The sequence below is a fragment of the Myotis myotis genome, unplaced genomic scaffold, assembly GCF_014108235.1.
Source record: "Myotis myotis isolate mMyoMyo1 unplaced genomic scaffold, mMyoMyo1.p scaffold_m19_p_13, whole genome shotgun sequence".
NCBI classification, from domain to species: Eukaryota; Metazoa; Chordata; class Mammalia; order Chiroptera; family Vespertilionidae; genus Myotis; species Myotis myotis.
In genome coordinates, this window is record NW_023416317.1 from 20,194,497 (window position 1) to 20,219,467 (window position 24,971).

Here is a 24,971-nt window from a genome sequence, read left to right on the forward strand (position 1 = left end):
TTTGTATCCCGGTACTATGTTTAGTTATATAGTGTCAGGTAAATCAATCAAATTTCCAACCTCCTATCCCCTCATCTATAAAACAGATGAGTATCCCCACCTCTCCCTATCTCTTATAGTACTTGGTAGTATTAAAATAATATTTTTATGGAGGAATTAAAATAGTTTTGGACCAATAAAAGAAGTCATTACGGGGGAAAGATATTGCTTTAGTAAAAGACCCAATGAAAAATGACATAAATCACTCATTAATTTATTCAGGGAAAATAGTAGTATGGAAATTATTTTTAAAACCACTGTAGGAAATGCACACCCAGGTTACTGGCGAATTCACAAAGGTAAAAGCACATCTTTAGAAACACTGCCCTAGAAATATAATGGAATCATTTTCTTTATATAGCCGTGTGCCTGCTCTAAACTCCCACTGAATTTGAATTCTCTGGGTGGATTCCCACACAGATATGGTAGCCCATTATCCCCTAATTTTCAAGATTTAAAATGAATCATAAACTGGGGCTGCTCCATTTCGCCCACACACATCCAAGTGAGAACTGACTAAATGCAAACAGTAGTTTGGAAATATCAGTCACGTTTTTAGGCTCCTAAGTTGACTTCCTTTTTATTGTCCAGAGATCATAGGGGGACATCCTTATGGAGTTTCTGCTTGGAGACAAGTGACAATTGATTCTGACGGCCGGCCGATACTGCTCAAGCCACAGGGAATACACTGACTGTAAAAACTCAGCCAATTTCTTAGTTCTTGTGCAGGGAAAGGGGCAGCTTGCTTTCCAATGGTTTCCTGAATCATAGCTCATTCTTGATTAACCCACTCAGGACCTGCCAAGCTCGTCGCTGTTGAGAAGAACTGGATGTTCCGTCCTGGGATTTTGTTTGTAAGCTAAATTCAGAGAATCAGCAGAGATCATCACAGTTTTGAAAGAGAATTTAAAAGGAAACCAGCCTTACGAGTCTATATTCCTACCTGGATGAGTAGGACGTTCATCTTTTGTGTTGATTTCTATATCCTTGGCAACTGAAAGAGGGCTTGAGGCATGGCAGATGCTTAGCAAATACTTTTTTGAATGATTGCATGGATGCATGGATGTACAAACAGCCAAGAAAGTAACTCACAGTGAAACACCATCGGCTGAAAGATGATCAAATTAGGAAGTTTAAAAAGCTTATTTTAAGAGCATCAGCTCTGATGCTATGTTGGTCAGTCTCTTCTCCATTTCAGACAGTTTGCACCCCTTTTAAATGGGAGGGTTGTACAAAGTGTAATTTCAGTTTTAGGTTCTATGATTGAGTCAGCTAGAATATGCATGGCTCTGTTCAAGAGAGCTTGAAGCATCCATGTTTCCCAAGCATGATGCAAATTCTTTGTGGGTGAAATGATGCCCCTGAAATTCCTGAACACGCTTAACTTAGACTTGCTGTCCACCGTTTCTTGCCTGAAGGATATTATGAATTAATATCTGCTTAGCACCTGCAGAGAGTGCATGGGTTCTGCTCTCAGAGAGAGATGCGGTCCCAGTGACAGAGCATAAGCAGAACGTTTCTCACCCAAGCCTAGACTTCCTTGTGGTTTGTCTTACAAAGTCTTGTGCAGTCCAACCCCAACCCCTAACTCTAACTACTATATCTCATCATATTTTTTGTAGGCAAGCTCATCGCTCCATGCTCCCCAAATTGATAGGTATATGCCAGTTGCTGAGCATTTTCTTGAGCTGCTCATCTGCCCTTGCTTCCTCCGTTGCTTCCTCCCCCTTGTCCATCCACCAAGGGACGTGGCTATGTCAAAGATTACCCAGAGCTAGTAACTAAGAAAAATCAGAAGCCCCAACTCCCATCACCAAAATTGCTTCCCACCTTCCTCCACCTGCTTCCAATTTCCACATGACTCCATACTCTCTTCCCCTCTGCCTCCCGTTCCCAGCAAGCTCTCTCTCTCCAAGTCTATGCAGAACCTCTTCCCCCACATCCCTACTGCAGGGGCAATTCCGATTTCCTTGAAATTCTTTTATTCTCAGGGATTTCTCCCCATTCTGGACTGGGCTTGGGATTTGTTGAAGGCAAGGATAAAGTAGGATCATGTTCAGTTGCAAATAGCAGAAAGCCGACTGCCTGTCTGTCCTTTAAGTAAAGAGGCAGTCGTTTTCGGAATATCAGGAAGTGATTGCTGGAGCTGTTTGTTCTGCTCAGGGTTGCATGACCTCAGGGACTCTGGTTCTTTCTGTCTTCCTGTTTTACCACTTTAATGGGCTGGTTTTTATCATTTTGCTTGTGGCCCAATGGTACCAAGAGAGCAATAAGAGCTCCAGACATAACATCCACAAGGCTGGGGAGGAACGGGGCCAGCTGTCTCTCTCTCCCCAAAAGAACACGTTTTTTTCCACAACTCTCCCCAGAAAATCCCTGCCTGTTTCACAGATAACATAGTCATTCCTGCTTTGAAAACAGACCGGGAGATTGGGGAACGGAATTGATCCCTTTGACTGTGCTCATTGATAGGCTATTGTTTGGGACTGGACACCTCACCACCCTTAGCAAAGCCAGGGACCTACTAGCAAAGAAAGAACCTGGGACGGAGGGTTAACAATCTTATCCAAAATGACCTTTCCACTTTGACCTGTCTCTTCTCTCCACTTATTTGTCCCTCCATTAGCACCCTCCACAGATGTGAAATGACCCGTCTGAGATGTAATATCTTCTCTAAAGCCTGTGGTGATGCCTCTAATGAGATGGTTGAAGTCCATGCATTTTTGCTTGTGTGACATTCGTCCTACTACCCTCTCTCTTTGTAAAGTATATGAAGACAGGAGTGCTGTCTTACCATTTAGCATGAAGTATACAAAAATGAAAATTCTAGAAGTCTTCTGCCATTAAACTTGTGATTTGGGATGCGTTACTTAACTTCAGAATACCTCCATTTCCTCTCATATAGATGGGAATGTTTGCAACTAGGTCACAGGGTCATAGGGTTGTATGACCACTGAGTAGGTCAGTGATATAAAGCACTTAGAATGGAAGGTGACATATACACAGCACTCAGTGATTGCCAATCCTTCTGCATTGATTAAGACTCTCCCTGTAAACCAGTGGTTCTCAACCTTGGCTGCACATTAGAATCACCTGGGAATCTTGTTAAAATCCTGATTTCTGGGCCTCATCATTAGTAACAAAGAAACAGGATTTCTGGAGGATGAGGCCCAGAAATCAGGATTTTAACAAGATTCCCAGGTGATTCTAATGTGCAGCCAAGGTTGAGAACCACTGCTGTAAACTCTCAGGGCCTCAGTTTCCCCACTTGTAATGGGGGATTGAACGAGGTTATTTCTGAGGCTCCCTTCTGCTGCTTTCTTCTATTGTTCTCTTTAAAAAATCCTACAGAGCATTTCACATAATAGAGTCTCAATAAATATTTGCAAAATTGAATTGGCTTGTCTAAATAAGAGACCAAATAATCAGTGGCACTGGATTGTGTGTAAGTTCTGACAGAATTGAGGTGCAAACTTTAAATGGCTATTGCTTCTGCTTATTAAGTGGAAAAGAATCCATAATCATCTGAGGGAGAAAAAAAGATTTTTTAAAGGAAACAATCTGTGGTCTGGCTCCTGAGGTTCTGCTGGCTGTTACAGATTGCTAGCTACCACAGGCAGGCAGGAAACTGACCAGTTTTCAGCTCCAAATTGAGGAGCAAATTGATTTCTGGGACTCAGGCATTCTTTCCATTACCTCAGGGGGCTTTCTCAGCCAAAGCTGGCATGTCATGAACGGGGTTGTCCTGTCTGTGACATGCCTCTTCATTTGCGACATTTGTGATGCTACTGTCCAATTTTTCCTACACGTTTGCTCCCCGCAGAGGTGTGAATTAATTTGGCAATTGCAATGCCAACCAACACTGTCAATCTCCATTTAGTTTTTACATGCAAATAAAGTGCCCCTCGAAAGTTATATTATTTTTTAAATTGAATTTATTGGGGTCACATTGGTTAATGAAATTATACAGGTTCCCGCTATACAATTCTACCATACATCGTCTGTATATTATATTGTGTGTTTAACATCCTAATGCAAGTCTCCTTCCATCACCATTTATTTCCCCTTTATCCTATTCAACCCTCCCCCCCCCCCCCGCCCCGCAACCCCTTTTCCGTCTGGCAAACACCATACTGTTGTCTGTCTATGAGTCTTTCTTTTTGTTCTGTACTTAATACCTTCACCCTTCTCTGCACTGATGGTAGTGATGCACGTTAGTGTAGGCACTGTGGAAAGCAATATGGAGTGACCTCAAAAAATTAAAAATGAAACTGCATTATCCAGAGAAACCTGAAACACTAATTTGAAAGAATATGTATACCCCTATGTTCACTGAAGCATTATTTACAATAGCCAAGATTTGGAAGCAGCCCAATTGCCCATCAGTAAATGAGCGGATATAAAAGCTGTGGTACATTTACTCAGCTATAAAAAAGAAGGAAATCTTACCTTTTGCAACAGCATGGATGGGCCTGGAGAGTATTACGCTAAGTGAAATAAGCCAGTCAGAGAAAGAAAAGTTATATTCTTAAGCTCTTGATGTAGAACCAATACCTTCTCAGTTTAGATTGTACTTGCACTGTGGTGACCAGGTAACATCAGAGAAATAACAGCAGGCAAGCTGAATCCACTGCAGGGGACTAACCTGGAACACAAACAATCAATAGAAGGTTTGCATTCAATAAGGCAGCATCTTGGGATGAAAATATGGTTGCATGTCAGAGAAGAATGTAATGTGCTGAATTGTCACCATTATTGAGAAGGAGGCTGGCTGATGTCCCAATACCAGGTGTTGTGTGAGCATGTGTGTGGACCACTTCATTCCTTGATAGAAGACACAACCTGCATTCTCTTCCCACAATGATTCACCTCTGTCATTACACTCTTGGTCTGAATTGATGCTTGAGTTGAGGTCATCTATGTACAATATCCATAAGTGTTTAAACCTGCTGCATGTTCTTACGGATTGCAGGCAAATATAGCGACTGTCTTTCCAGCAGGTGCTGTGCAAGTCTTCAAGAGCAAAAGATCAAAACATCATGTTTCTCTCTCATCCTTTGTTTTCCAATCTTCTTCCTTTTTCACATGTTAGCTTTATGAACGTGTTCATCTCCATTACCATGTTAATAGACAATTTCTCTCTTTTGTTGAGTTGTTGGATTTCACTCTCTGATGGGCAATTGTCAGGAAGGGGTGAGATTCTCAATTCTCAATTCTGCAATCACAGAACCACATGCATTGGTTCCCCTTGTGGGGTGCACCCGAAATCTGAGAGTGCGGACTGTCCCTCCACTAATCACATCTCCAAATGGAGTTTGCTCTAATTCCTTTAATCACTCAGCTGTAATTGTATCCTGATAGGAAGCTGGGTTTCTATCCAGAATTATTCCCCTTCTCCTGCCCAGAAGATGGTAAAGTAGCTGTTTCTTCTCTCAGCAGGCCCAGGGCAGTCTGCGGGTGATCTTGTCCCTCCCTGCTCTGTACTGCTTTCCAGATTGAGAGGAATCCTGATATTTGAGGTTATAGTTGCCATTACCTAGGGGTATTTCTCTAGGTGCTCTTTCTCTCTGCATCATTGTACACCTCTAACAAAGCATAATGATTCATCCTAATAGGTCCCTAAACAAGTTTGGCTAGAATATGCATGCATGAGTCCTGCTTTTAAAAAAATATTTTTATTGATTTCAAAGAGGAAAGGAGAGAGAGATAGGAATATCAATGATGAGAGGGAATCATTGATTGGTTGCCTCCTGCACGCCCCCTACTGGAGATTGAGCCCACAACCCTAGTGTGTGCCCTTGACCGGAATCGAACCTTGGCACCCTTCAGTCTGCTGGCCGACACTCTATCCACTGAGCAAAACCGGCTAGGGTGAGTCCTGCTTTTACCTGAATGGCTGCAACCAATTTGGAGAGACTAAGTGAATGTTTCTCAACCCCCCCCTCCCCCCCAGCCACTTGCAGCACTATCACTGGAGCAGTGGTCCCAAATGTGGTCCCCACACCAACAGTCCCCGAAACCAACCAGCCGGTAGGTATGATGTGCAATGACCACCAGGGGGCAGATGCTCAATGCAGGAGCTGCCAAGCGACAGCAACTTTGCAGAGTGCCCTCTCACACTCTGAGACCCCTTGGGTGATGTCAGATTGCTGGTTTCAGCCAGATCCCCACAGGCCAGGCCAAGGGACCCCACCTGCCAGAGGGACCCGCTCATTCTGCAGATGCCCTTCGAGCCCTGGTGTTGCCACGGGTGTGGCCAGCTGAAGGTTGGTTCCAGGGTGTGTCCGGCTCATCTCGCCCAGTCCTGCCCTGTTGGCCACCTTCTAATTAATTTCCTTTCAATGTGCACGAACCTGTGCACTGGGCCTCTAGTTACTATTATAATGTTCTGATAGTGATATGTATGCCATTTCCTTATTCATTCTATATTCGTTCTTTGGAATTGATCTGTAACATCCATTCCTTCTCTCTTATTTGTTTAGTCATTTATTTGTTTAGTCATTTATTTGTTCATGCATGTGTGTCGTACTCTTTGGATGATCATTCAATACCATAGTTATTTCATTTGTTTTTCCTATTGTCCTAGCTTCATTCATTAGATGCTCTTTCAGGTGGCTCCTCTGTCCTTTTGACATACCTAATTTTATTTTCATTTCTGTACTTCTGGCTTCCTGCCACTGCAGTATCTTGTATAAGCCCTGCCCCAGTCTTAAAATAAGCCACTTCTCTAAAGGGACTTGGTTCTTTTGGTTGAAAGATGGTGTTTCAAAACCAACATCCAGGCACTAGGTGTGCTGGTGGCCATGAGATTTCATTGCTTCTGGGCTTCTCGGTGGATAGTATACAACCCATGTATGAAGTTTCTCTCTTCTTCTCTCTCTCTCTCTCTCTCTCTCTCTCTCTCTCTCTCTCTCTCTCTCCCTCCCTCCCTCCCTCCCTCTCTCCATCTCCCTTCTTCCCCCCACACACATACTCACACATGAATTTACACTGATATTTCTGACACTAGCACCACATGGTTCATCCCCGCTTTACTCTTTAGCTTATGTATAAGTTCTTTTCCTAACAGTGAGAAACCTGGCTCATTATCTACAACCTATTGACTTTTTAAAAAAACTCAAGTATGGAAGGTAGATCCAGAATTGCTGACTCATATCCCTGTGAAAAATTTACAAATCAGAGATACACTTCTTTTTGTCTTTAGTCTTAGAGTCTTAGAGTTTTCAGTCAAATATTATTTTTTCCAGTTATTTAGGTCAGCTCCTTTTTACTCATCTCCTTCAGTGAAATTTCCTCATACGTTCTTAATACACTTGGAGTACATTTGTCAAAGTCTGCATTCCATTCTGGGTCCTTTGATATGCTGATTGATTTTTTAAAATTTTTCAAAAAGTAAAGTTGAATTATTGTGGTGTGTTCTTGGTAAGTTCCAGAGTCAGGTGTCTGCCACCACAGTAACACACAGAGTATTTCCAAACCCCCAAATCCCTTCTGTGGTCGCTTTTAGTCAACCCTTCCTTTCTCTCCCAACCCCTGGCATCCACTGATCTACTTTTCTCCCCTGTTTGTTTTTTTCTAGACTGTCATATGAATAGAATGCTGCATTATGCAGTCTTTTTCATTAGATTTCTTTCACGTGGAAAAATGCATTTAACATTTACTCATATTCTTCCACAAATCAGTAGTTCTTTTGTTGTTGCTGAGGAGTCGTCTATTGTGGATGTACCACAGTTTGTTTATTCATTCACCTTTCAACAGATGTCTTAGCTATTTCCAGTTTTAGTGATTATGAATAAAGTTGCTATAAACATTTGTGAGTACACTTGTGTGAACATAAGTTTTCAATACATTTGGATAAGCAGCTAGGATTAGAACTTCTGCTTGGCATGTTAATTCTGTATTTACCATTTTTGGAATGCTGAAGTATTTTCCAAGTGGCTGTACCATTGTGCATTCCCATCAGTAATGAGCAAGAATTCCTATTGCTCTGCATCTTCTCCAGCATTTGGTATTGTTAGTTTAAAAAAAATCAAAATGCCATTAGTGATAAATGATTGTGTTTTACTAGCATTTCCCTAATGACTGATATTGAGCATCTTTTCATGTGCTTATTTGCCATTTCTGTATCTTTTCTTGTAAGTGTCTATTCAGATGGTATGCCCAGCTTGAGTATTGTTGTTGTGTTTTCACTGCTGAGTTTAAGAGTGCTTTATATATTATGGTAATTCCTCAACCTCCAGACTCTGGCTTATGTTTTCATTTTCTTAATACTATTTTTTATAAAACAAGTTTTAAACTTTCATAAAATGCAATTCATCAATTTTTTATGTATTGATTATGCTTTTTGTTGTCATATCCAAAAACTTATTGCCAAACCTAAAGTTATACAGAGTTTCCATTTTCTCCTAAAAGTTTTCTAGTTTCAGACTCTACACTTAGATCTATCATCCATTTTGAGTTAATTTTTGGATACAGTATGAGTTATATGTCAAGATTCATTACTTCTGCACAGGGATACCCATTTGTTTCAGCATCTGTGGGAAAGACTATCATTTCCCCATTGATTTTCTTTGCACTTTGCCAAGAATTAGTTGACTTCATTTATGTTGGTCTGTTTCTGGACCTCTTTTCTATTCCATCCTGTACAATAAAAGCCTAATGTGCTAAATATTTCCCTCTAACTACCACTTTAGCTTGAATCTATGCATATTAATCTGTTGCACTTATATTTTCACTTAGTTAGAAATATTTTCTTAATTTTCCTTGACACTTCCTCTCTGACCCATGGATGAGTTAGAGTACTTGACCCAGGAACTACGAATAAGCAAGAGGTGGTGCTGTGGGGGGAAATGGCTGCATATTTCTCTGTCTTCAAATTCATCATATCAGTTAATATCAATATAGCTCTGAGAAATCTGGAGTAAATTAATTAATTTATTTAATTCTCTTCTCACACAAAATGGCTAATGTTATCTTATAAGATTTTAAAGGTGAGGTAACATACACGAAACAATTGTGGCTTGGCACATAGTACATGGTAAATAAAAATGTGCTACCATGATTTATAATAGTTGTTGGTGGTGTTTTTGTCATTGTTTTATTTTTAGATTTACTTCATTGGCTCTGAGCTTGAAATGTTGGGATGGGTATGAAGGAAAAAATATAAAGTAATGGAATGAAAACTCTAGAGAAGTCACAGAGATAAGATTTACCTGTTCCTATCATTATTATTATTATTTAGTTTATTGATTATAGCTTTATTGTAATGTATTGCATTCATTTTAAAGACACCCCCCCACCCACTTTGTGAACCTCCCCCTACCTCCCCAGAATCAAAGATTGGTATCCCTGGGCATAATTAGCCATTTACAAGTGCATTACAAAGGGGATGAGGCTGCGTAATACCACGGATGGTGCACCAAGTATGAACAATAACTCAGGACTCTGCATAATGTCTTAAGCCTTCCTCATTCAGCAACATCACTAAAAAAGTGCTGTGCACTCAGAATTCAAAATCCCCTCCTCCCCAGTTACTTTCTCTGGTGTCTTTGGGAATTTGATTGACACTCTGCTTTCTTTTCTTAAACAGGTGGGCTCTGCATTGCCCAGTCCGTGAGAATTCCCCAGGAGCGCAAAGACAGGACCATTGACTTTGATAAGATTATCAAACAGCTCCTGGACACCCCCAACTCCAGGGCCGTCGTGATTTTTGCCAACGATGAGGATATAAAGTAAGGATGACTGGTGACATTTATTAATATGCATGCTGCAACGTTAGCAAACAGAAAGATCCCGATACTGGCAGAGATAGGGGAAAAGAGAGCAAAGAATCAACTCTATCCTCACACAGTGGCCAAGTCTGTATGTGCTTTCTACCCCACACATGATTACTGTGAACCATGGAAGCTGCCCTGTGCTGCTGTCCTGTCCTGCCTTTCCCACCTATTAGCAAAATAATGGATTTGATTACTTATAATAAAAGAAAACCACTAGACCTTTGCAAGTTTCTTTTATTAAAAATCTATCCAAATGTAACAGACTTACCCAAAGAATGTTCCTCTTAGTGTAAAAGAAAAGTGTCACAATGCTGGCTAAATTGCTGCAGCTTCAGATTCCATATGTTCAAAACCACACTTGACACACCTCTGCATTCTCGATCTACCTTTTCCTCTCTCTCTCCTCATCTCCATCTCCTTGGAGTGAAAAATCTGATTGTAATCTCGACTTTCCTTTTTTCCTTATTTGCTGCATTCTTGGCCACGCCATGGAGAGCTAACCTCTAAAATGTTTCTAGAACCCAAACACCCCCCACTTTCTTTACTTACCGCCACCAGCCTGACCAAGAATCCTTATTTTTTTATCTTTTTTTAGGATACCGTGTAATTACACGCGATTAAAAACTCAGAAAAAATACAGAGATCCGGGGGAAAGTAAAAGCCCCTTCATCCTGTTCCCTAGCTGACAAGTTGTGCCTCCCAGTTGCTTACAGGTTCTTCTGGAGGCGGTCCGTCTTTTACACAAACCACTACATACTGTTGTGTACATCCTCCTTCCCTCCTTGCCAGCCCTCACTTACCATTGTGTCGTGAAGTCCTTGAATGCCAGTACCTATAAATCTATTCAGCCTTTTTAATAGCCGTGCAGAATTTCATTTTATATCCGTATTGTAAATCATCTAACTGCCCCCTTATTGATTGACATTTAAGTTTGATTACAGAGTTTTGTAACTATAAATAATGCTGCAGTAAACCTCCTTTTTCAAAAATCTGTGTGCACAAATATAAGTATACACGTTATGTAACGTATATATGTGTGAAGATATAATAATATCTACAAATGTATAATAATATACAAATCTATTATTTTATACATTTATAGTCTATGTATTTATAAATTCCTAGAAAAGAAGTTTCCAGGGCAAAGATATGTCCTTTCTTAAACAATATGTGAATATTGTCTTATAACGAGGTTGTGCAGCTAATGCTTCTGCTTATGTGCAAGAGCTGTATAGGTTTTATGAGATCTTTGCCTTATAGTTTAAAATACTACATTATTGAATTTGAAGGTTAATATATTTTATCAAGGGTAAATCTATGGGCGCAGCCTGTTACTCCATCCTGCTGGGATTATTGCATTACTAGAGGGCCTGGTGCGTGAAATTTGTACACAGGTAGGGTCCCTAGGCCTGGCTGACAATCAGGGCCGATCTGATTAGGGCCGATCTGCGGGGTGACCAGTGGGACAATCAGGGGGCCCCCACTGGCACCCGCCTTGGCTGGCCTGGAGCCTGTGGGCTGGGGGCAGCTCCTGCTTTGAGCGTCTTCCCCCTGATGGTCAGTGTGCATCATAGTGACCGGTCGTTCCACCGTTCGGTCGATTTGCATATTAGGCTTTTATTATATAGGATCATCATGGCCAGCCTCCCAGTCTGCATCTTTCCCCTCCCAGTGTCCCACATGCTGCCTCTGAATCCACCCATCTTGCCAGTATTAAGCTCTGATCATGGGTGTCAGGACTGTTCAATGCAGCGTGTGAACCTGAGGTTGGGAAAGCTGAGGTTTGTATGCTACTTAAATGAGCACTGTCTCGCCTTGGCCAGCGCCCCTCCCCGTCTTGCTTTCCAACTTCGGAGGCCTCAGTTCTCTCATCAGTACAATAGAAATCCTTTGGAGCAGTTTTTATGGTGATTCTGCCTCAGCTACCCTAGGAATATCTCACTCCACGCTCCCTCGTGACTGCTACACAGTAGGCACTGGGCCCATTTGTGTTTCCTCCTCCAGGTCTATGCACGGTCTCTTCCAACTGCTGAGAACACTGTTTGATTCCCCACTTCATTGTCTGATGGCCTTTCTACCATTGCTTTCTGAACAATGTTGATTTCTCTGAACAGTGCAGCTTTGGAAAATTCTCCATAGTCTGTGTCACAGCTGTCATTTTATATCATTTAATTTTCTTTTTTTAATTTGGCATTTGTGTTATCCATTAATCCATAAGCATCATTAGGGTAGAACCATAGCAGGGTAGAGATGATGGCTCTTTGTTTTTATTCCAGCCTGTACTACATTAATCTTTTAGAGCCACTTCTAATTTATGATATTCTTTGCTGATATTATTTTTATTTTTTTTAATCTGAGGCTTTACATTTTTATTTTTCAATTATAGTTTACATTAAGTATTATTTTATATTAATTTCAAGTTGCCAGAAAAGCTGTGGTACATGTATGTAATGGCCATAAAAAAGAATGAAATCTTACATTGTGTCACAGCATGGATGTCCCTAAAGGGCATTATTACTCTAAGTGAAATGTTAGAGAAAAACAAATATCATATGATTTTACTTATATGTACAATCTAAAGACCAAAAAGCAAACAAGCAAAAGAGATGCAGAGAACTGATGGTTGCCAGAGGAGAGGGGTGTGTGTGGGGAGGGTGGGTTTGGGTGTCCTCAGGCCCTATTACAGTACTCAGTACGTAGGATATTCTTAATAAATGGCATTCAATGGGTGAATAAAATGCCTAGTCAAATGCCCACTATTTAATAATTTAAATACAGGCTTGCTGCCGGGGTCCAACCCCAGCAGGTCCAGGGGTTCCCAAAGACGTAGATGGAGTCGGCGAAGAAGGAAGGACACGGAGACAGTGTTCAGTTGATCAGCAGCCTAGCCAGGATCTCCAGCCAAGTTCTGGTCTGGATCTCCAGAGAGGTTCTGGTCTGGATCTCCAGCGAAGTTCTGGTTAGGATCTCCAGCCAGGTTCTGTCCAGGATCTCCAGCCAGGTTCAATCACCAGGTTCTAGTCAGGTTCTCTTGCCATGTTCTATAGTCAGGTTCAGTCCAGGATCTTTTGCCATGTTCTCTCCAGCGAAGTTCTTCTGTCTCTAGGTTCTGTCTTCTAAGTTCTGTCTTGTTACATCTGTATTTATACCAGTTGATTCCAATCCTATCAATCTCTATTCCAAAGGTTAGGGCGTTTCTTATCTCCATTCCAGGTAGTAAAGATTATGTAGCTTAAGCATGATTGTTCGTAGTTAAAGTGATTAATTACCCGCCTGGCACTTAGTTAAGAGGTTTTATTCCCTCCCTAACTTCAGGGGAAAATCCCTACCTGGGGAAACAACCTTTCTCAGAGAGGTGACCTTGGTTAAAACACATAGTGCCAAGAAGGTGAGCAAACATATTAAGAACAGTATGCCATGTATGCCAGGTCCCTTGAAACAGCAAGGATGGACCGGCTCCCGGCAGCTTGCCTTGCTGACCTTCATGATGTCTTCACAAGTGGTTCTATTTTAACAGCTATAACTCCTCTCCACTCTCCCAGTTCTCCTCCCAAAAGGCATGACTCTGGCCCTCCAACACCTCCTGGTCCCTCCTCCATCATGGCTTTTGTTTGTGGTGTTTCTTCTCTCTTTCTCTACCTGTTGCAAGTATGTCTGTTCTTCAAGGTTTACTTCAAACAGCCTCTTCTCTACAGGCACTGTTTCTGATCACCCCTTATTCCTCTCCTTATAAAATGCTGACTCTTTTGCTCTTAGGGCATTTTCTTTCATACTTTGTGATTTAGTTATTTCAGAGAATTTTTATTTCATAAAATTACCCTGTCTTTTTGCTCCAGGTTTTGTCAACTCTATTGATACCTTTCTTAAGCATCTCATATATCTTTTTCATGCATATTTTATACATTTAAAAATATGTAATACATTGATAAGGTGTGGCTTTGTGTTTATTTTTACTTTTATTTTAATTCTCACACAAGGCTATCTTTTGTTGATTTTAGAGAGAGAAGTGAGAGGGAGAGAGAGAAAGAGAGAGTGAGAGAGAGAGTGCTGTACTTTTAAATTCATCATGCACAGCACATGAAAGTTTTACTGCAAATAGCAATGGTGATAAATTAGTTTTAATACTCTTGATTTTCAGGTAGTGTGAGGTTTTAATTTGGGATATAAAATGTATATAATCTTAATAACTGTGCTATTTTTGTGTGTTGGGGCTTGTTTGTGTGTTTATTATTTTATACTGTGATTTAGAGTAATGATAGCAGTAATGGCTCTTGAGCACAGTAATAGAATTCAGTGCATATAGAAGTGTCTTCCAGAGCATGATCTTAAACACACTGATGTCTGAAGAGTATTAATGACCTACAATGTTATGTTATTTCTGTTTTCAGGAAATTTACACTGTAGATTGGAAATTTTGAGATTTCTTAGAACATTAACCTGAAATACTTTGTTGGAGAATAGCAGTGAGGAGATATGAACATCTAGATGTTGAAACTGAGATAGGTGCTAAATCAGTCATGCTTACTAGTAATTTGGATCTTAGACAAGAATGGATTCTTTTCTGGAACACTTTATTCTGATTATAAAGCAATACTATATAATACTATATAATTATAAAGCAATACTATAAAATGGCTATTTTAAGTCCATTGAAAAATGTGGAGAAGTTTTTGCTGTTACTGTTTATTAAAAGGAACTCTTAAGTTTACTTTGCCGCCTGCTTATCTAGAAAAATCAAAGGTGAGAGAGAATAATCACAAACTATGATTTTATGCAATCCCTATAAAACTTGGCATCCCAACACTCAGAGATAATCACTAAAAAAATCCTGGATTGAGGTTTGTAATATTTTTTTTTCTACACGTGCATAAGTTTTTCCCAACAGAATCAAGATCACATTGAATTTTATATTTCACTTTTTGTACCATAAGTACTTTAAAATGGTTGAATCTCACTTATCTTGACAAATAACCCCACGCTCTTCCGTAACTATGGCAAGGTGAATGTCTACTTTTTGTATTTATGTCAGTTTCATCTCTCTCTTCCTGTTTCACTTGGTTTCTCCCCACCTTTTCATTCTCTTCGGAATTACCAGCAATTCCTCAATGTATGGTTTTTGTTAACAACAGATTGTATATTATTCATATTTTTCATATATATTTCAATTTAGTTAAGCTAAAATAGTATTTACCATTTCTTCCAGCCTCTATCCCCTGCCTTTGGCATCTGTATTTTTCTGTGCTCTTATATAACCCTATAGTTTTAACTGCGTATATACAGAAATACAGGCAAATTTTGGCCAGCTTTCATTATATAAGAATTGAACAGTCTTTTGCAGCTGCTTATTTGACTTTCCTTCTTTAACAATACCTTGTGGAAATTACACTGAGTATATTTTTAATTGCTCTCCATCCATCCTTTGGATGGACCTATTTATGTAACCAGTTCCCTATTGCTCTGCATTCTGGTTGTCTCTTTAATGAACATTTGATTTTGACAGTATACTTGGTTATTTCCTTTGGGTAGAGCAGTAGAAGTGGTACCTCTAGATCAAATATAAACAATTGATTGTGTGTCATTTTTTAATGAAAATAATAAATGCATATATTTTTAAAAATATGACTACAATAATTTTGGTGCAAAATATTGGTCTCCCGTCTCATTCCTCTAAACTCTTTGGTTCTATTCTCTTTGAGCAACAATTTTAATTCTTTAAGCTATTTCTTCAGGCCTTATTTGCATATGTGTCTGTACTGTAATTTTTGAATTATTAATTTGGCTAATTAGTTCTTCATTGTCTTCCCAACATCATTCTATCAGATTTACATTAAATATAAATCAGTGTTTACATTATTATCCATATAATAAGGTGACCTGTATTATTGTCTTGGGGACTTTCCTCCTGAAATCTCTATCCTTTTTTTATTTTTCTTTCTTTTTTTATGTTTACTCACAGTTTATTTCCTCATTTTGCTGGAGCTATCCTCCAATAACTTTCTAATAAAAGGAAAATTAAAGAAAAAGATTTTTTCCTTTTATGCCTAAAAATGTTCTTATTCTGCCTCCACAATTACTTTGTAGTTGGGAATGTAAGGTCTAGACTCATATTTATTTTTAAATGCATCATACCTGGCACAGAATTATTACAGTAAATATCTATGGTAACTAATGAGTTACAGGCTAATGTCTTGTAGGGAGCTTGAGGTTCTAATTTGGGATGGAAAAATCTGTAACAGCCATGGATTATGCTAATTCTATTTCTATTGGAATTCTAGATTATAAATAATTTTCCTAAGAATGTGGGAGACGCCGAAACCGGTTTGGCTCAGTGGATAGAGCGTCGGCCTACGGACTGAAAGGTCCCAGGTTCGATTCCGGTCAAGGGCATGTACCTGGGTTGCGGGCACATCCCCAGTAGGAGATGTGCAGGAGGCAGCTGATCGATGCTTCTCTCTCATCGATGTTTCTAACTCTCTGTCTCTCTCCCTTCCTCTCTGTAAGAAATCAATAAAATATATTTTTAAAAAAACCAAAAGAATGTGGGAGACATTGCTCCATCACTCATCATTTTCTTCTCTCTGCTGCTGATTTCTCTGCATGTGTCCTGCCTTTTCTCATAGAAGCGTTTAGGATATTCTCATATTCAGAAATCTTAAATTTTGTGACATGTTTGATTTTTCCTTAATATTATGCTGGGTGAGCCTTTTTAATATGGGAACTTGTACATTCAATTTCTTGGCTTTTTTTCATTAAAATATTATTAAAAACATTTCACTTTATTTTCTCTGCACATTGCTCTGGAAATGGCATTAGTTGGATCTATGTCTTCTTGGATTCGTTATTTGAAACACTTATCTTTTTTCTGTGTATGTTCTACCCTTTATTATGGTTTTGCTTCCTGGAGAATTTTCTTTAGAAATTTCTTCTTGTTATCTTCTAACGTAACTTTAATTTTATAAATTAACCTATTTTTTGTTGGTTTCTATCTTGCTTTTGATTACAGATATGATAATTCTCATTTAAATGTATTTGGGTTTTTTTTGTTGTTGTTGTTGTTCTTTTTCATATATTTTCTCTGCCTTATCCCACACTGCTGTTCATTTTTCTCTTGTTACTTTTTCTGTTGTTGTTTTCTATTTTAAATGGAAGATTCTCCACAATTACGAGTGATTTGTAGCCGTTTCCGGCTGGGTTAGAGACTAAAAAATTCTGTGCGCTTGACAGGGCTCTCAGTGGACCTGGTCAACTCCGTTCAAGGATCTCTCTATGTCAATATCTAAGATTTTTTTTCCCTGAGGGTTCAGATTTTCTCAGAAAAGCAATTTCTTCCTGGAATAACACACATGGTTGGCTTTCAGAATTATGTAAATTAGTAGCGGGCCTTACCATTTCAATACTTAATGGTACCCTTAACTTCTTCCTCCCAATTTCGCCACCCTCACCCTCATGTTTAACTCATCATCGCTCGCCCACAACCTTCTGCTGTTTGGCTGTTCACAGTTTCCCATATCCTGCATGGGAGAAGGAGAGGCAAATCTGGGTGTTGTCTTGTGCCACTCTATGCACAGTCTTTCAACTAAGACAACTGAATTTGGCCATGCACCTCTGTGGCACTTGGTACCTCCAAGTTCTGAGAGGTAAATAAACAATTTCTCCTGTGATATTACTTACCAGTACCATTTTAGTTGTAGCTTTCTCTGTTCTACTAATGTAGTTACCTCTTATCCATGCTCGCTTCTTCCAAAAATATTATTGTAATAACTTTTCCATGAATAACTAAGCTTCCCTTTTGTTAATTTATTTTATTTTTAATTAAACTGGCTCTTTTACAGTGACAAGCATATGTTTAGCATAAGTAACAAGGAAGTTAAAGTATACAGGTAAATGATATAAATTATGATTAGTATTCAAGCATCTTGTTGCCATTGTTATATATATATATATATATATACACACACACACAATTTTTACTTATGAATATTGGTTGTACATTGTTAAAGCTTAAGTTGATATTTTAATCAATAATTTAAGACCTTTCATTAAGAAACACGTTGCTTTCAGAAATGACATTACCACCAGCAGAGAACGAGTGTGCTCATTTTCCAGCCGATGCCAAACTCACAACACAAAATAAACAAACATTTGGCCAAGCCAAGAAGTGAATTTGATATCTTACTCTATTGCACATGTTCCTCCTTCCTAATGTATGCGAACGACCAGTTTATTGGTCATTTATAGTTCTCCTTTTTATCTGTCAACTTTTAATACTCTTTGTCTATTTTCCTCAAGCCAATTTGATGGTTTTCCTTTAGAAAGTCTCTTTTTATATTAAAGCTGTAACTTTTGGGCATCAATTATTTACTCTTTGAGAAATGGTAGCTTGCTTTCCTTCTGCTTGATCCCTAATTTGCATATGTTCAATAGCTGTTCTTTATCCTAAGGTACTTCTTCTCATTCCTTTCTGCAGGCAGATCCTTGCAGCAGCCAAAAGAGCTGACCAAGTGGGCCATTTCCTTTGGGTGGGCTCAGACAGCTGGGGGTCCAAAATAAACCCACTGTACCAACACGAAGACATCGCAGAAGGAGCCATCACCATTCAGCCCAAGAGAGCAACCGTGGAAGGTAGGGGTTATGTCCGTTTATGAAATGCTCAGAAAGCGGTTGGTGCCATGTAGGGTGTTTAAAGCGTGTGTCTCTTTGAGCGTTTGGCATTTCTACAATCTATGTTCTCCTTTCATTTGAAAAGAAAAATTATTTCTCAAAGAAGACACTAAAGAAAAGGAACTCCCCTGCTGGTATCCTGCCTGTGTTTCTTTTCTGATCGGCCAGGTCTCCAAAGATTCCCTAAAACATGCTTTGCACTTTAAAAAGAACTCTATCTTCTCACTCAAAAAGAGATCAAGTATTTGCATTTCTTTCTACTTTGTCTCCATTCCAATCTAATTAATTATTCTCCCCAGAAGACTGCATGGTCTGGGTAGGCCTTTTAAAAACAGGCTGGGTTGTGGTTCTGTCACTCTGGCCTTCTGTGCTATCTGGGGAGATAGAGATCCCACGTGTGCACTGGGAAGCTCTGAACTAATTTCATCCCCCCATACATGTCTGGAGAAGATTGCCTGTCTTACGCCCCAGACCAGCATTTGCAGGTGGGCACAAGAACGTAAGACATTTTAAACTATCTCCACTCCCTTTCACTCCAAAAACTTGAGTATCAGCTGTGTGCCCTGTTCTGTGCTGACCTGGGAAAATAAGATGAGGACAAACACAACCCTTGCCCTCAGAGCTTACAGACCTGAACAAAGGTATCAGAAAATAGCCATTGACTGTGTAACATGTGAAACATCCTAACACAATACAAACTAGAGGCCCCAGGACACAAAGGAGGCACTGTGGAAGTTTCTCCAGGGCGGTGATGCTGTGGTTGGGGAAGACTCCCAAGAAGAAATGTAAGGAAACTTAGAACTCATCGGGCAGATAATGAGAAGAAGCCCCGGGAGAAGCTTCCCACCCAGGAGACAGGAGCAGAGGAGTGAAGAAGCAGGGCGCACTGCGGTAATTGCAAATACTTCACTCTGCAGCGTAGTCCTCAAATTCTCCCAACTCTAAAAATGTCCCCTTTACAGGGCATTGGGAAAACGCTTCCCTCTTCCAGAGTACCAGGTAATACACTGTTTAGCTAACTGACTTCTTTCTATCCTTTGGGTGTCAGCTCAGACATTAATTTTCCGTGCAAGCGATCTGTGACCATTCCACGCGGCCAAGTCTATTGCTTCCACAGCATCCTACTTATTCCCCACCATTGTAGAGCCTCTATACTTGTCTCTATGTGGAAATGTATCTGTTATGCACCATGGTACCCTCAGCCTCTAGATCAGGGGTCCTCAAACTACGTCCAGCGGGCCACATGCAAATACAAATATTGTATTTGTTCCCGTTTTGTTTTTTTTACTTCAAAATAAGATATGTGCAGTGTGCATAGGAATCTGTTCACAGTTTTTTTTTAAACTATAGTCCGGCCCTCCAACGGTCTGAGGGACAGTGAACTGGCCCCCTGTTTAAAAAGCTTGAGGACCCCTGCTCTAGATATTGGACTGGATACGGCAGGTGCTCAAAGAGCTTTTTAATTGTTTGTGTGCCTGGGTAAGATGGAGGGATCACAGACCACCTGAGAAACCGGCACAGACATGGCTGAAGAGTGGGCCAGAGTTGGATTGTGAATGGTCTTGGAGGCTGCACTGTGAAATTTGTACTTTTTTTTCTGAAAGTCTGAACAGCATCTCTGGATATAAGTAGGATGTGATCAGAGGGTGTTACAAGGCTCACTCGGGTGACTCTGTGGAGGAATGACATGTCAGAGTTGAGTGAGAATCTAAGCAAAGCAACAGATTAAAGTACCTCTACTGAGGTCCTCTCTTCCTGAGCTATAGACACCACACAGACATGAATGCCCACACTCCATGATTACTGGCCCCAGCTTCAAATATCTTAGGAAATTAGTATTTCAAGTTCTATACATTTTTGAAACAAAATACATTTTCCATGTATACTTAGGGATGCACAAAGTTATTCAGTCAGATACAAAACTACATCATGAATCTGCCCCCGCCCCCCCCAAAAAATGTGGTCCTAAACATTGATATGGGAGACAAATATTGTTATTAATAAAAATATTGGAATGTATCGAAGCAGCAAATCTTCATGCAAAACTTTCCACACCTACCCAGATAAAATAATGATGATTTTACCTTGGCCGTTTTTAAGTGCCATGACTTCTACCTACCCATATTTTCTTCCGTATTGCTACAAAGATTTGTTCCCTGACACAGAAGATGGAATATTTAAATAGTGGCTATGCATTCACAGTGTCACACTCCCAAGGAAGTGAAAAAAAATGCACTCAGTTACACAAAGATTTCTGAACAAAGCTATGGAATATATCAAACAAAACTGTGAGTGGAACACACTGTATATGGGCAAGTAAGCATTTCCCTCTTGTCTATTTTTTCTTTATTTGTTTCCCTTTTTTGCGGATGTTTCATATTGAATTCTAATGGGGTGGAACATCACCCAAATGTTCATAATATTGCTACATCCCTTTATCTTCGTGTTATATAATGCTGGATCTTCACATGTGAATAGAAAAAACGCCAATTGATAATCCACATTTGTTCTCTTTAGATCTATATATTGAACATGTTCTGCAAACATCTGATTTTTTTTGACTGGCCTTTTCCGTATCTGCATGAATAATTAACGATAAATTGCATTAGGCCAAAGTGCTAGCAACTATATTGCCTTTGTGAGAGTGGTGTTCATCTTTTATCTCCTTTCTGTTTTTGTTCTTCATTTATAGGAAAAAGGGGCCTTCGTGTTTGCTAGCCAAAGGTGTCGTTTATTCCCCTTTCAATTTAATGAGGATAGGAACTGTGCCCAGAAAGGTCAGCCGTGGCTCTGCTGGCTGCCCGGCGCTCATGGATCTCAGAATGTCTCCAGAACTGGGCAGCTCTCCTCCAGCTCCTAAGCCAAAACAGTTCTGTCATTTTTAGTGTCTCTGCATTGTCTGATGAGCCAAGAGATCACTGGCATATTCCTCTCTTCTGTTGCCCCATTAACTAGGACTCTCCTTTATCCTCTCCAGCCCCCAGCCAAATCCACAGAGCAAACATGCCCAAGTCGCCATTAACTCTTTGTCCTCCAAAGCCCTCAGCTTCTCTGAGAGCCTTGTCTTAGGCATCTTCTAATTACAGCCAGAGAGGATCACGGGGCCAGCATCTTTTCATCCGTGCTGTAATCACTAACATTAGGGAGTTAGGATCATGACGGGCAAGTTTTCAAAGCTGACTATGATGGCTCTGTCGATTGGTGATGATTTTTAAATGGATCCATGAAACAGCTTAGTTCCTGAACTAAGTCTGGGATATACACTGAGTGGCCAGATTATTATGATCACCTCATTAGTACAATGAAGTGAATTAGTTATGCAAATAATAATAATAAAACCTTGAGAGGATTTGCTTAGGAAGTTTTCAATATTCAGTATTTTTGGAAGTGTCAATGAAGTACTGATGGGGTGGTCATAATAATCTGGACACTCAGTGTATATGTGGGAAAAGACATAAAATGCTCTGGACCTGGCATAAAAGACTGGCTGGTTCATGCTTTTTAACTCCAGATTGGCATGAATGCTTTCTTTATTTTTTCCTAAAACCAGCAAGAGCAAAGCTATGAAGAACTGAGCCGAAACATTTCTGGCTGCAGTTTGGATATGTCCTACTTCAGCCTTCTGTGTTTACCTGGGATGTTCCTCACGTGTCGTAAGGTTTTGTTAGATGAATGGGAGGACAACTCCAAGAAATGAAAGATTGCCTTGAACCATAATACTATTGCTAAGCAATGCATATGCCTTTTAGTCCTGCCGCCTCGTTTAATGAGAGGGCTATTAGGAGATTGCCTATTCACTGTCATGACAGTTTCAGTTATTGGGTCTTTCATAAACGCTTATAAGCTCTATCTGGGTATTGGGCATGGATTTAAACACTGAGATGCAGCAGGTAGCAATCTAGACCCACTTCCTGCTTTCATGAAGTTGCTGTCTTACTGTGGAAGTGGCAGGTGATAGAAAAAAAGAATATGGATAAGATAATTACTCTGAGGTACATTCCCTTACAGAGCGGTTTGTAAGCTATGGAGATGCACAGGAAGAGGAAGAGGGGCCCGCAGCCAGGATGCAATGTGGGTCCAGGGAAGACTGGGAGGGTGGGATGCAGGCACTAGCTCAGCCTCTGCTGCCGGTTCTGGGTTCCTGGCACATACTCCTAGCAGATCCTTCGCTACCTGAGTCTACCATGGTTTCCCATTTTCCTTTTTCGTATTGATCTGGAAAATAACAATTTTCTTCAAGATATATCAAATGGTTAATCTTTTCAAAAGACTTTCCGCCTTTCCCAGAGTTAGTTTACTCTGCTGAACCAGTCTCATGTCTCCCTCAGCCCAAAGTGTGCTACGTGCCCCATTTACAGCAAACGCCGATCATACTCACGTGCGCACGTGGCACTCACATCTGGATTCGGAACCTTGAGGGCGGTGCCTGCAGCCTGGGGCTTCCCTCTGACTTTCCATCTTTGTTCGCACAGCCTTGGCATTCACTGGAGATCTAGCACGGAGTAAGATTTTGAAAAGAGACATTGATCTTTTCTGTCTATTATATCTGAATTTATTATAATACCTGAATAGGGAACGGACTGCATGCTTGTGTGAACTTGAAGTTTTCTCAGGATGAGGAAATATTTATCCAAAATGGTTTGTCTCTTTGACGTTTTGTTCTAAGACTTGTAGTAGGAAGCTGCACTTGACCCTCCAATTCAGGATCTCTCCTGAAATGTCAGATGTGGGTTTGTACACTTTTTCTTCTGCTCTCGACTTTCTTTGCGGTTTTCGAGGGACTTCCTCAAAAGGCCTGGCACAATGGCTCAATTAGGTGACTTGCTGAAATGTTACAAACATACAAAGCAGAGAGTGTGGATAAGGCTGCCTCTGTTTGTCTTAGGCATGTCCCTGTACTGTGTCTATGAATAGAATGGACTGAAGAAGGGAGGGAGGGCAGATCAGAGGCATGAGAATATCTGTGTGAAGAATTATAGCATCTTATCTTTAATCTTGTGATATTTAAACTTGTGATTATGGGCCTTGAGCAATAAAGTGGTAAGAAGTATAAAGCAAAATCTACAAGCTAGATATCTAAGGAGATCTGAGAACAAGTACGTTGGAGTTGCTTTCTATGTATACAGTCCCTGATTTTGAGCCACGTGGTCTCTTATTTCATAGGATAGATGCTATGATTTCGCTAGCCACCAATCATTTTCTAACCAGAAAATATATAAACCAACAAGAAAATATCTGTTCTGTTTGCAAGTTATACTGTCTGATGCCCCAGTACACTGAACACTCACAGGTGATAGCATGATCTCTAGCATGTTCCACCTACTTGAATTTTTGGCTACCAAGAATTGGCTATTTTTAATAATAATTTATTTATTCTAGTGATATGTACATATACCCATAATTATTTATGTAATTAAAATTTATATAAGCCAATGAAACAAGTGGAAAGAGAAAGAGAGATGCTATTCCAAAGAAAATTAATTTGAATACTTCAACAATACTTAGTAAAAGTTAGTCACTATTAGTTGTGGGCAAGACAACAGCAAATTTTGGGGGAAATAATAAATACTATGAAAATACTACACTTAGATTACTGTGCAATCACCTTAAGTTTTCATTTCACTTTACATACCACAAGAGTGAATTTTATTATAGTTGATTTTTTTCAAAATCATGACAGGGAGGCCTATCAGGTGATGCATTAATCATGAGAAATACCTTGATCCCGCAGCAGAAGATTGATGAGTAATTGAATGTATGTTTGTATTTCAAATTAAAACATTTAATGAACTTATGTATTTTTAATGATTCATTGCTAAGATAGACATTTTTTATTAACTGATAATTTTTTAATTATAAGGTTTTTAATGTATTTTCATGTGGGCTTTCCTTTCTAGGACTTAGTTTTCTTATCTGTAATGAAAGATTTCAACTAGATTACCCCTAAGGTCTCTCCTAGGAGGACCAGTCTCAGGCTGATTATCATTTCTGCCTACCCAGCACCCATTCCGTCTTCTTGTTATAGCCTTACATCTTCACCTTGGGATCTCCACACTCTACTGTCAGCCCATGTGGATCAGATGGGACTCATTCAAATCTGTGGCTCTGGGAGCAGGCACAGAGCTCCTCTTGTATTACACCCCTGGCCGCCATAAAGATTGTTTTGGAGCAAGCCTGTGACCCATGGCAGACTATGGTTAAGTTTTACTAAAACTTTTGAGAATGAGCTGTGATCTCTCTCTCTCTCTCTCTCTCTCTCTCTCTCTCTCTCTCTCTCTCTCTCTCTCTTCTCTCTGTTACTATGTTGCAATAGTATTAACTCCAAGCTTCAGCCCACCTGCAAAGAGAGAGCCTGCATGAAAACATCAGAGACCTGAATGCTGGAGAGAAAGGCACCAAATCCAAAGGCATCACTGAGGCCCCTGAACCCTAAGGCTGGATTTGGACTTCTCTTCTTTATAAACTAATCAAAGCAAGATTTCTCTGTCGGGCACT

At 39.9% G+C, this 24,971-nt stretch overlaps 1 protein-coding gene across 2 annotated transcripts in view; it reads left to right on the plus strand.

Moving 5' to 3' along the window:
• GRM7 (glutamate metabotropic receptor 7) overlaps nt 1–24,971 on the plus strand; it is a 756,022-nt gene that overhangs the window by 369,843 nt on the left and 361,208 nt on the right. For both annotated transcript variants that reach the window (XR_004971482.1, XM_036332027.1), the window contains exons 3-4: nt 9,629–9,770; nt 18,283–18,437. Coding sequence is in view for 1 of the 2 variants with exons in the window: in XM_036332027.1 (XP_036187920.1) it covers nt 9,629–9,770; nt 18,283–18,437 (297 nt within the window). In the remaining variant the exon portion in view is untranslated. The remainder of the gene's footprint in view (nt 1–9,628; nt 9,771–18,282; nt 18,438–24,971) is intronic.